Genomic DNA, 13,177 nt, shown 5'->3' with positions numbered 1-13,177 from the left:
AATGATTGCTGATAATGCTGTGTAAAAACATGAATGAAACAGAAATGAAACATGACAAACTGAATGTATATGAAGGATTCCACAAGAATATAAGCCACATACTTTCCCTTCTTAGAACCCAATTAATTAAAAAGTTAAATGTGTGCAAAAAGGTGTGAGTATCCTCAGAAATCTCAGAAAGAAAACTGACCCCACAGGAAGCATGACTCTACAGAGAATGTTGGTAATACCAGTATTTCATTTCCAAAGTCTTCAGAGCTACTTAAGCAGTTATGTTTTTATCAAGACAGAGAAGATGCTCTTCTGAAAAGGGGTTTACATTTCAGTATTGACTGAAGTTCATGGGAACTCAGTGAGAAAGTGTGTTATTAAGTCACAAAAACATAATATCCACAGCAGAAGTTAAGCCAAAGTATTTTTCTTATTAAATAATGTGATGACTACCAAGACAGGAAAAACCCACTAAGATTTTTTTTTGCAGTTTATTTTCAATTGTAATTTTTAGATAACCAAGCAGCTCTGTATGGAGAAAGCACAGAAGAGTCATTCTGGCACTTTTGGACAGTACATTTATTATTTTTTTCCCAAAAAATTTTCTAGACACATTCAGTCCTCTTGCTTGGTCAATAGTCCATTTTATATGAGCATGATTAGCTCATATGATTCCAGAGGAAACTAACAATATATACAGCCAATGAAACTATCTTCTTGGCTACTCTGGGCCCTTTAAAATGTCTTCTAAGTCTATCCTGGCTAAACAGAATCCACAATATACATGATAGCTACAGAATACACTGTATTGAAATGAGAAATGCTCAGCACAAAATGGGATTCTTGGCATGCAGCTTAAAATAAAAGGTAGAAGTTCAGAAGTTTATAAAATCCCAAATAGGGTCAATTAAAAGGAGTTAGCAAAAGAAGGGACTGTTCATTGTTACTGTAAAAAAGGCACTTTGAGTAAATGGGACCAGAATTGGAGGAATCTTAAGTCGACACAAAGTTCAGTTTGGTTTCATAAAAAGGCTTCAATGCTAAGGGATGCTAATCAAGTTTCCTGCAGTTTTACATTAAAATAGATTGCTGAGTAGTTTATCATAAAGGACATAAAATGTTTACAACCAACTTGTAAAATTAAGGAAAGCATAGTATAAGCAAAAAATTACTAAAAGCAGCAATGCATAGCCTTTCATTGAGATAATGCACAATTTTGGACACCATGTGTCAAACTCTTGTTTTTAAGATACTTTCAGTAGCATTATCAACATAAAATTGGCCTATAAAACAAAAGCTTTACCAGCTCCCATTCATGAGGAGACTGAGGTCATAAACCAACTAAAACTCATTATTTTCAACATCCTGGATGACCAATATCAAGTATATGGAATAACAATCACACTCTTCGTTCAGCTGTCTCACTGGAGGCAGCCTTTATGTCAGAGGAATGATTTTAATTCTTTTCTAACATTTACACAGTAATGCATTTAAGTTCTTTCAAATGTTGCTCACCACAGTTTGTTTTTTTCTCTTTTCTCTCCACAACAAAACAAATAAAAATAAAATCAAGCACTTCCACAGAAAGAATATTTGGCAATCTTATACTCCACTGAATGGTGGATTTTCACAATAGCTCACTTTAGATTGAAAGTCATTAGTGGTCTTTCCTCTCGTTTCTGCCAAGGACTCTTCTTATCTTCACCTTGGTCATCTTCCTCATCCTCCTCATCCTCTTCATCATCTCGAACTGATGTTCCATGTTCAGGACTAGTTAATGGCTCTGGTTTGGTATCCACAGTTCTCGTTTCCTCCTGCAGGCTGGGCAGCTGCACACCACTCCTCTTACTGGTGCCTTCTAGCAGGCATCGTAGAGCATTGTCCTCAGGGCTACAAACTGCTGTTCCACACTCACTGCCACTTTGGTCCATATCGTCTAAGTACACAAGTTGTGTGTAAGCTGTGCTATCTGAAACCTTCCGCTCCCTCTGCTGATGCTCCTGCACTGGTGGGTGACTCTGTGGTGCAGACAGATGGTCGCCTCTTCCCTTTCGGGCAGATTTTGGTTCATTCATGTCAACACCAGAGTCCAAACTGGCATCGTTACTCCCGTTCCTACCAGCTCTTTGGAGATCGATGTATGAATGTCTAACATGAGCATTTGAACGTCCATCTAGAGAAACAAACCACGCTCGAGGATGAGGCAATGGCTTTCCACCTCCTAGTTCCATCAAAGCCTTTTCTGTAAGAAGCTGCACTTCGCTATTCATCTGTGCCAGGGATGCATCGTTAAGTGAGGCAGGAATGGAAATAGATTCAGACATGGAAGCATTTTGTTGACTCCACTCAGCTGCACCTGCATCTTGCAAGTGCTGCTGAGATATTGCTTGGGATGCTAACTGTTGGGGTTGCAGCTGCTGTGGGGGATGCGGGAAAAGCCGGGCGTGAGGGTTAGGAAGCTCAGCCTGAAGTCTTTCTAGATCTATCTGCTGGTCAGCTGGGACAACCAGTGGCTGGCTAACAAAAGGGTGTTCTCCTGGCAATTTCATGTAATGACCTGGGATTACCAATGCAGGCAAAACTTTTCTGTAAACACTGTCATTGACTTGGTCAACAGAATTACAGCAGATTAACTGACCTGGTCGAGGAAAAGATGTAGGTCTTTCGAGGTGATCAACTGAACGAGACATCATACAATCAGTAGGTCTGCAGTCCAGCAGCTCTTTTTCAGGGGCTGAAGGTGTGGGATATATTTGTTCCTGAATATTGTATTTACTTCCAGAAGCAATATGGTTCATAGATACTTGAATTTCTCTCTCTTGCTTTTCAAATAAAGGCTGAGGCAGCATAGCATTATAACTTCTCCTATACTCATCTTTCACTGGGGACTCGTAGCCTTCAGCTGTTTCTGTAGATTTTCTTGTCTTCAAAGGAAAACCATCTGCTGATTTGTGGTAGTCTTTTCTTAGAGATCCACTGGGAGTTAGGTCATCCAAGGAAATTCTGCTCTTGTTTTTCCCCTTGTCAGAGAGCAGCTCCTCTCGGGAGCTAAATTCCTGGGAAGTACTGAAGGAGTGTTTGAGCATAGGTGTATGCATATCTGCTTCTCCACTAGGTGAAACCATCTCCATGCGGACAGCGCTGATTAGTTCCTTTGCACCTGAGTTTTCAGTGTGTCCATTGCTGGCAACAGACAATCCGCCAGGAAATTCCGACTCACGACGTGAAAATATTAAATTGATATGGGACATTGAGGTTGCTTGATCCTTCTTAGAAGTGTCCAGTGCTGTTGAAAGTTGCAGTTTCTTATGATGCTGACGTGGTCTTAAACATTTTCTTCTACAATAAACAGTAATAAAATAAGTTACACATTTATGACTGCTGTACACAGAAACAGGAGCAGCAAGTGTGTCTTAATGGGAGATTTTAAAGTACTTATTAGTGTTAGGGCAACTGAGCTTTCATTACATAAACTAACAATTAAAAGCTTAGCCCAGCACTGAAGATAAAATGAAAGAATAACTAATGTCAACTGGGAAATATCTCAAGCATCAGTTACAAGTTGGAACACATGTCCGGAGGAGGCAAATATAAAATCAGTCATTAATACACACTTGCTGATAAACATTTAATATTTATTTTAATATAAGACTAAAAGGAAGATAATTTTCAAATATGTAGCATTTGAAATGACAGGGGCAATGACAGACATCTTGTACCTATAGCCACGTCTGATAGGAGGTTTTAGAAGATCTTACAAGGAAAATACAGGTACAGGTGTGTCTGATTAACTCAGCTACCATCCTATCAAAGGCAGGGACTGCATATGCTGCCTGTATCCAGGATCATATAAAATTTGACTTTAAAAAAAATTTTATCTCACTGATTTTTTTCTTCTTAAAGTGCTTTCTTGCCTTTTTAATTTTTTTTTTCCCTGAAGTAAAAATGCTTCAATACAAAAGCTTTTATTTTCATGAGCACAAAAAAGCTTGTATTTCCAACAGGAACTAAGTAACCAGGACGGTGAATCTTACCTGCAATAATACAAAAGCAGACACATCAAGACTAGAAGTATGAGAGCCATCCCTCCTAAAATTGCCAAAAGAAACATTGTGTGATAGCTGGTAATGTCGTGTGTTACAACGGGACCTGGAGGGCCAGAAAAAGAGAATTTAGACCTGTAACAACCTGCAAACAGGAAGAGGAACAACACTTAAAAGAGAGGAACATCTTTCCTTGTTATCAGGGTGCTAAGTGAGCAACGTTGCCGTTCGTAGCCCTGGTTCCTATTGAGCAGACCATCTCTGGAGAAGGGAGCAAGTTGTGGAGAAAGCATGTGCCAGTCCAAGGAGATAACTGGGTGGAAAAGCAGTCAGTCCCAATGGGAACATGCATCAGTGAACCCTGCCTTCCAGGGCCTGAGGCTGACACAGTGTGCCACAGCTCTCCTCACTGGAGAAAAGCCACCACAGCATCTTCCAGCACTGTAATGCATGTAGCAGCACTGGTGGCCAATAACTTGTCTTGAACAACACTTGTGGTGCTTTGCACTGAACAGTACATACAGTGCAGTATAGGACTCACTGGAATATGTGTTGGTGCTCTGAAGCCTAGATCAAGCCAAGCCAAGCCAAGCCGAGCAGATCTTTAGCAGCTTTAAAAAACAGGCCACTAGAGAAAGTGTTATAACTCCAGGTTTCAATAATGCTTCGTAAATGTTCTAACATGAAAGGAATGCACATATGTGGGCAGCATCTGCTCACAATTACGCATGTTTAACCCTGTTGGTTTGTAAAATCCTTAACACAATTTTGAAAGAAAGGCCCAAATTTTCAGCTGCAGGAAAGGAGGTACAGCACCTTGGCCAACATCAAGGTTCTAGATCTTGAGGTTTGTAAAGCCTCATCTGTGGATCTTGAGTGTCCTGTAGAGCCACTGCTAGATTTTCAAAGCTATTTTTTTTCCATTTTTTGAGATAAGAAATAAAATAAGATTCAATGAGGAGATAAAATAAGCAAAAAGACATTAACCTCATTAAAAATTACATCACATATACTGCATTTGGGAAATTAAAATATTTATATATTCTGTCCTACCACTACCTTTACATAATTGATACTGTTGATTCAGGACATTAGGCACACATAAGAAAAGATAAATCCCTTTAAGTTTTCAGGAAAATGTTCCCATTGCAACAAAGTTCAAGGAACCCAGATCTAGTCCTCAGAAAGAAAATAAAAATAAAAGTAGAAATTCTGCCATACAAATTAAATTGCAATGTCAAACAGGCCCTCTTCTGTTGGAGTTACAGGTCTTCTAACCCCAGTGCTACAGGCATAACTGCATGACTAGCATAACTTCCTTGCAGTTTGGGACAGAGCATTACTGGGAAATGTTTAGCTCAGTGCAGTTACTGTTTCTTAAAATACAATTATTTTGCAAAATTCCATTAAATTCAATATGATAGCTTACTCAGATCTGCACTTGTCTCTAAACTCTTTTCACCAATGAATCAGCTAAATATCCCAGCATTTTCTTTTAATATAACCTCAAATAAAAGGCTTGCAGATCATCAAACAACTTTATGGCATATGAAAGCAGACTGTAAAAACAGTCTTCATGTTAGAGTTTGTTTTCTTGGTTAGATATTGTTTATTTAGCTTGCACAGCCAAGGCAACAATATTTTCATTTCTACTGTATTTGGTTTTCATCCAGAAAACCTAATAAAGAAAATCTGTAAGAGGAGTAGTTTTTTGTTCAACTGATTGGCTCTTTTATGCAGTTATCTTTGATTACTGGTGGCTGAAGAACCAATACTAAGAAATCTGAGGCAGCCACAGAAAGAAAAAAGGAAGAGCAAATCACAACATTAATCATCTCCACAGGCATATAAGTCATACAATGCCTAGTTCAAAGAGATTTTCTACAGTTATGCCAAGAGGCTTGCAGATGGGCAACCAGCCAGCTCATCTACTAATGCCACTCTGCTAATACATCTCCTAGAACTTCTATACTGAGTTATTCGTGGTGTGAATTAATCAGTCACCAAGATGATGCAAAGCGTAAGTCAGAGCAAAATGGGCACTTTCAGCATAAAAGAAAAAAACAGTGACAATAAATCAATCCGTTAGTGAGTGTCTAACCCAGGATGATGTTGATCTTGGGTGAATCCACTTCTTCGAGAGTTTCTGTACAGAAAATTCACAGCACGTATTTTTCTACCTGCTGGAACACCAACACATCGATACTATAATTCCCCTCCTTTTCTAGCAATGGCTCTACCAGGCAGTCATGACATGAATGGAAGACTTAAAAAAGTTTCCCACTGAAATGATTCAAGAGATTCTGAGTCTAAGGGTTGCCTCCCACAATACCGAAAAGATGTTAGCCCTTTACTTTAGATTTCTGTTTTCTAATAATCCATTATTGATCAAGCTGTGGCATCTCAGATGAGGTCATTCTGAAAAATATAAACGTTATATATGAATAAATAATTACTCAATGCTGTGAATGTCAGTACAATTGAATTCCAGCTTACCTGGGATAGTAGGTGACATAGCTGCAACCCAGTAGCCCAGCTGAGGTGCAATATAAGTCCAAGTCAACTGATTTCCTTCTTGCTGCACAAGGCCCAAGCTACTCTTCAGCCATGTCCCTGTAAATGCAAAGATTGTAGAAAGGTGTTACAGATAAACTCACACCTTCCTCTGCAAACAAGTGGTAGAGCAAACAGTAGCAAAACCTATGCATATGTTGTAGGGGTTGCATGTAGAATTAAGTTGCACCACCACTTTGATTCAGCAATGTCAGTCATTCAGAATGTGTATCCATCCAGGAATACTGTTTGGTAGTGGATGATGAGTTTTTAAAACATGTATCTCAAAGGAAATGTAATAGAGTTCTCAGAATTATCAGATGATCATTTAAAAATAAATAAGATTTAAACTTTTAAAGCAATGTGTTTAAGTTAACATAACTCTTAATTAGTCCAGATTGACCACCTGCAGAAGTTGAAAGCTATTGCAGTCTCACAAGATAAATTTTGTTGCAAGAATTTTGCTACAAATTACTTTACAACTGAAAGAGCTGTATGCCTTTTTAATAACTCCAGTTTCTGGTATGTATCCAGTATGGCATGCAGGCTGCTCTCCTACTAATTTTCTTTGAAAGCAACACAAAATTGCTGGCCTGGACACTGATATCAGTCACTGGGAAACCACCCTTGCACCAAGCTGCACTTCCTGAGGCTCAAGTCCTGACTTGGCATCTCCAGTGGGTGCTGTAACAGAGGGCATTAACTCGCTAAGGAGTTTCTTCATGCACTTTGGTGGCCACTACCAGCATGGCTGATCTGTGCACAGAGAAGAGAGAACCCCTCTGCACTTCTGTCAGGCAGCTCTGTATTGCTGTGCAAAGGAGGGACAAAATGCTGCATTTTTCTTGCTCAGCTTCACATGCTCCCTTTAAAGGCAAGCTGTGTCTTCTACTTGTGATTCCCATTCTTTAAATAGTCTCCTGCATGTAATTCCCAAAATGGTGCTTTTCATCAGATACCACTCAGGACTAAGCTCGAGCGTTTGCAGATGACAGTCATCTGAACAGCTAGCAGTGGGTGCAAAACACACAGTGGGATGCTGTAGCTGTTTTTTTGTTTGCTTGTTTGTTTGTTTTAATACCACTCTGATCCTGATGATTTCCTCTGTGTTCCTTAGATTATCCATCTGTGCAAACCTTGTAAACATGAGAATGGCCTTTCTTAGTCATTATTTCCTCTCCACTAATGATTTTTCCTATGTAAGTACAGCCTTAAAGTCCACCATCTTTGGGTAATAATAAACCAATCTGAATAGAGATAAAGGTTTTGAAAAATATGTTTGAGAGGTACAGAAACTCTTGTAAACTTAACATTTGTCATTGTTTCTTTCTGCATGTTAAGGTCAACCAGATTATGCACCAGCTATTCAAATATGCAACTATGGCAAACAAAACTTTAAAAGAGATACAAAAGTGCTGATTGAAAAAAGAGAATAGAAGGACTTGGGTGATTAATTAATCATGCTTCCCCGACTTCTCTTACTGTCTCTAAGCCCTTTAAGTCCACATACAAGCAGAACACATACATATATATCTAATTGAGCAAAGTTCATTTTCTTCATAGTCTATTTTTATAGCTACCTCCTTTAGCAGAAGCTATTATTGTTTCCCTCACTAGGGGGAACTTGTGTCCAGCTTGCCTTATTCACATTACACTGCATTCTAATGAACACAATCCTAATGCCTCTTTAAAAGCCTTTTGCTCAGTAATACTCTGCCTGCATAATGCGGCGATTAAAAAGCTAACAGGGGCTGCACCCTTATCGCTGCAAACAGAGCTCAGCTGCCATCCTGCCAAACAAGCTGCAGCTCAGATTGCTCATATTTTAGGAACGAAAGGAATCCCTGTATTTGCAATGGAAGCAAACAATACTTTCTACTGCACAAGGTCAGTCAGGTTTCATGCCTTCCATCTGCTCGTTTGGGTCACCCGTTTTTGCTAACCACTGGATATACTTGAGGAAATCTATTGGTCTGTGTGACACTAAGGAAAAATGCAGTTCCCTCTCTCTTTGTGGACAGTTAAGAATTTCAAAAGCCTAACAGATACCTCCAATATTGGTCACCGTTAAACAAGAGTATTGAAGCTTTTGTTGACCATACTCTACACATTAGTATGTGATGACAGCTAGATAATAATTGCTTTTTAAATGGCACTGTCCCAAACTCTTTTATCAAAACAATACCAAGTGTGGGTCCCTGGGAACATGGGTACACAATCTCACCAGCTGCTTTTTTTAATACCTTCCTGGTCCAACACTTTGTTCATGAACTTGCTTGTACTTCTACCACCTCCTACCAGTAATCCACTAATAAAACAGAGCATCCTCCCACATGGTGGGCTGATGAGAATAAAGAACTCCATTCTTCACAACCGCAGCAAAACAGGTTTGAGTGGAAACAGTTGAAATACAAAATCCTGTATTGTTTATTGTCTGATCAAACAGCTGAAAGCCAACAGAGTATTACTGGAGGGAACTGATGTGCCTTCAGTATTCTGCAAATCCATTGGGGTGTTCCCAGGTCTCTCATATTTCATCCTTTATAGGTTCTAACATTCTGGTCACTTCTCAACAATAATTAAACACCAGGCAGTGTTCTTGTGGCTCCCTACAAGCAATGCCTTGCTGTAAAGGCTAATGTTGGGCTTTCTGCTAAGCAAAAGCCAATTGCATTGTACTTACTGGCTACACTCCTGGTGTTTCAAGATGCCTTGAGTAAGCGAGAGCTCACTGCTGTGGGAATAAATTCCCTGTCCCATCACAGATTCCTCCTTCCAGTAGGAACCAAGATGTTTTCCTGTTCTAAAAATGCAGCTGATTACCCTCTGTGTCCTCACATACTTGCTCTTGGAAGCAAGGGAAAAGACTGAAGGGCAGTGAGTAAAGAAAAACTTTCACTTTTCCATCCTTTCCTATCCACTAGCTTGCAAATGGAGCAGGGTGAGCAGCATTCATTCTTTCCTGTGCTGACAGAATTACAACTGCAGGAGAACTAAGCAGAGGGACTTAGGAGGGAAGAGAGGTCTTACCTCCCTCTATGGTTCAGTGTTACGATAATTTAATTAATTATTCTTCATATATCCTATAACATCTACTTCCTCTCCCTGTCCAAGTCAGCCAATCAGCTAGTTTCACTGCTTATTAAGTTTTATACATGATATGCATTCGTTGTTAAGCAACAAGCAATACAGGATTATAAATAAAAAACAGTAGAAATAACTGGATGCAATGGAAATGGTAATTTTTGTTCAAGACTGATCATGTCTTTCCAAAGAAAACATGTCAATGCATCTTTGGAGCAGAAACAGCAAATTCAGTATAGTTTGTAAGCACTGCGTGATTTGGGCCAATTTGCCATTAACTCTTAAAAAGTATCTGGTGCTTCATGGAAAACATCTATATATAGAGACATTACTGCTTATAGATCATTTTTACATTTCTCTTCCTCTTTTTCCTCTCTTACTGCTCAGTGGAGCCAACACGCTGATCCAGGATTCAAGTCAGGAGAGCTGTCTCCTGGCTCAAACTAATGGCAGGGGGAGAACCCAGAAGTTTCTTAACTCTTTCCTAACCCAGATTATATTTAATGTTAGTGACTTTTTGAAATATATGGTGTCATCTAACAAATTTCCTCTTAAAAAGCTTATAAAACAGCTACCCAGCACTTCTTCATATATATAATGTAAAACCAAAGTAAGAGAACTACCACCGTTAACACTACAAAGCATAAAAAATGAGAGGACTTTAAAAGAAATACAGATAAAAAACCAATTCGATTAAGAAAGCTGAGCTCCATCTGGCTGAAAAATACCAAAATATTAGAGATGAGTTGAAGACTTTGACAGAGCAGGAGAAAAAAATTCTGCTAGGGAGAAGCATTTTAATACTTTGCAGTAACATTGATTCTGATTAACAATCTTATTTATTGCAGGCAGCTTTTAGGACTTGCCAACAGGGCAAAAGGAGGTTATAATGAGTAAATTTAAAAGCAAAATTTTGCACATTAAAACTCTGTTTTAACACGCATTCTGCACTAAAGATGCCTTTTTATAATTAAATTTGGTTTACTTCTAAATCAGATTGAAAAATGGCTCTTTCAGCAAGAAGTGCATCCAGATGGGCATCTAATGCAGAAAAGCCATTACAGAACAGCTATTCTGGACTATTTCCCCACACAATCAGGTCACTGCATGTACGTCCAGTCTGGCCAGACACTCTATTGTCTTCAAAGACCCTAACTATTCCATGTGACAGCTTGCTGGATCCAGGCAGCACAAGTGACTCTGCTTTTGTAGTCTAGATCCATGATGCTTCTGAGTAAGACATTACTTCCACATTTTAAAGCTAGACTTTGTTATTTTAAATTACTCTGTAGTGAAATCCAGAGAATCGTTTACTTCTCTGGCTTCCATGTGTGGCTGTGCATGCTGACAATCCTGTCCTGCTCCAGCTCAAGCAAAAGGCAAACTTTGCACTGGCCTACATGAGGCAGGACCAGGCTTCCTTCAGGCAGGACTGCCACACCAGCCCATCTGCTCTCAACAGGCCCATGTGTCTCCTACTAGAGTCAAGAAGCAAGGAGACAAATTCTCCTCTTGTGTGCTAGCTGTGAGGGGAGTTGCAGGCTGGTACCCCAGCACAGAACGTGGCTCTCTGTGAGGACGTGTAATGCTGCTTACTTCTGGTTTAACTTTCCAAGATGACTGTTCCTGAGCTTCCCAGATCATTTCTGCCACAGTGACTTCTGCTGACTGTGTATTCTTCTTATCACTGAGCACAACGGTTCTGGGAAATGACTGTCGGAGGAGTGTGCTGCAGCCAGCAGCTTCCCCGAAGGACAGTCATAAAGTCTAAATATTGCTAGTGTTTAAATTTGTGGTAGCTATGGTAGGGCTGTTTTCCATAAATTACTTTAACATGTGAGCTATTGGTAGGAAATCCTTCCACTGATCAAATACTGTTTGCTTTTTATTTCTTTTCTTTTAACTGGTGATAGGATCATTCTGTCCCACTCAAGAGAGGAACCAAAATTGTGCTATTTACAGCATGAATACAAATAAAGAGGATTTAATTAGTCAGAGAGCAAATTAAGCATAATCTCATTATATGAATTTATTTTTATTCACAAGACAATCTCCTCTGGACAAAAGAGCTTTGGAAAGAAAAGAAAAATACTTTTAAGCATACTACTTAATAGCGTGTATGTTTTAAATATATATCCCTTAATGAGAAGTGTCATTCTTTCAGCACAGATCTCTTCTGTGATGCCTGCAATGTCTTGTAAGATTTCCCTGCTTAGGCAGAGATTCACAGTTAAATGGAGATATGTGTGTCAAAAGGAATGAGGCAGGTGGTTACCAGAGTGTGGGACAGTAAAGGGTTATTCAAAACATACTAACAGTGTTTCTAGAAGTAATTGATTTAGACACTTCAAATGGCAATGTTATTATGGAGAGTTAATCAAGGGCAAGTTTGTGAAAATAACTTCCTAAAGCACGTTCTGACATACATAAATTGTAGCTTTTCACTCTACCAGCTCAAAGCTGCTTATCAGATTTCTTTTTCCAACTGAAAATCACCTCTAATCTGCATCAGCACAGGAAGTTTTATTACAAAAGGATGGATTTTTTGTGTTTGCTTTTGTTCATTTTCTAAAAAAGCTAAAAGCCACTGAATTCGGATGTTGAAAAATATCTTCTTGAATACTGGTAGAGATTACTCTCCTCCCCCTCCCCACAATACACATGGGTTTAAAAATTCACAGTATTTAAGTTAATATTACAATTTTGGTTTTAGAGTTGCCAGGCAACATAAAAAAATAAATGTCCCTGCTCTGAGCTCAAACCTTCATTATTCTTCGACTCTTACAAAATTTGTTACACAAGCCTTCCAGGGCTAAATCCTGCTACTGTTCCAGCAGCACCATTTTTTGGTGTACTGCGAGGGAAATACTTTTAACATCATACCTTGAAGATTTTTGCAAGGAAGTCTAATAGTTGGACTTATTACTAGTGTCTGAGAATCTTTGTAGTTTTTTGCCATCTCTGCTCATTTTCTCCCTTAATCACCTGTCAAGGGTTTAACAACAGAACATGCCAGTTTTCATTATTTAATAATTTTAATTACATCTGGGCAGAAGGTAGGGCACATTGTCTAGAGAACTGCTTGCTTTGCTTTCGTCATCTCAGCATTTCCTCCCAGAACACCAGAACAGAAGAGACTTAATAAAGAAAATTACTTCCACAGGTTAATTACTGGTTAATAATTATATTTCAAAAAACAAAGCTTAGTTATGCTTGCTGGACCACCATCCCTAGTATATATGTGAAAGATACTGCCTTTAATATTTGCTTTATCACATTATTAATCACATTCAGTCAGTTAGTGATAAAATTATTAGAACAAATAATAAAAGCATACCTTTTCCTTCATTCAGCCTCACATCACACTCACATTCAGTGTCTATTTTTCAAGCTGGAATTGGAAGCAGATGCACTCTGAGATTTGATCTACCATCCTAAGGCCACAGAGGAAGGTTGTCTGAGGTCCTCCTCAGCCTCTTCCAGTCCCACCCAGACATTTCACATTC

General features: G+C 39.0%; 1 protein-coding gene across 1 annotated transcript in view; it reads right to left on the bottom strand.

The window, feature by feature from the left end:
- Positions 1–785: 785 nt before the first annotated feature.
- FAM171A1 (family with sequence similarity 171, member A1) overlaps positions 786–13,177 on the bottom strand; it is a 43,560-nt gene continuing 31,168 nt past the window's right edge. The window contains exons 6-9 of the mRNA XM_010003619.1: positions 6,531–6,647; positions 4,026–4,140; positions 1,023–3,330; positions 786–948 (exon numbers count right to left, since the gene is read on the bottom strand). Of these exons, the coding sequence (XP_010001921.1) occupies positions 1,629–3,330; positions 4,026–4,140; positions 6,531–6,647 (1,934 nt within the window). The 3' untranslated portion in view covers positions 786–948; positions 1,023–1,628. The remainder of the gene's footprint in view (positions 949–1,022; positions 3,331–4,025; positions 4,141–6,530; positions 6,648–13,177) is intronic.

This window comes from Chaetura pelagica, unplaced genomic scaffold (assembly GCF_000747805.2).
Source record: "Chaetura pelagica isolate M959 unplaced genomic scaffold, ChaPel_1.0 scaffold418, whole genome shotgun sequence".
Lineage (NCBI taxonomy): Eukaryota > Metazoa > Chordata > Aves > Apodiformes > Apodidae > Chaetura > Chaetura pelagica.
This window is presented reverse-complemented; position numbering and strand designations above follow the sequence as displayed.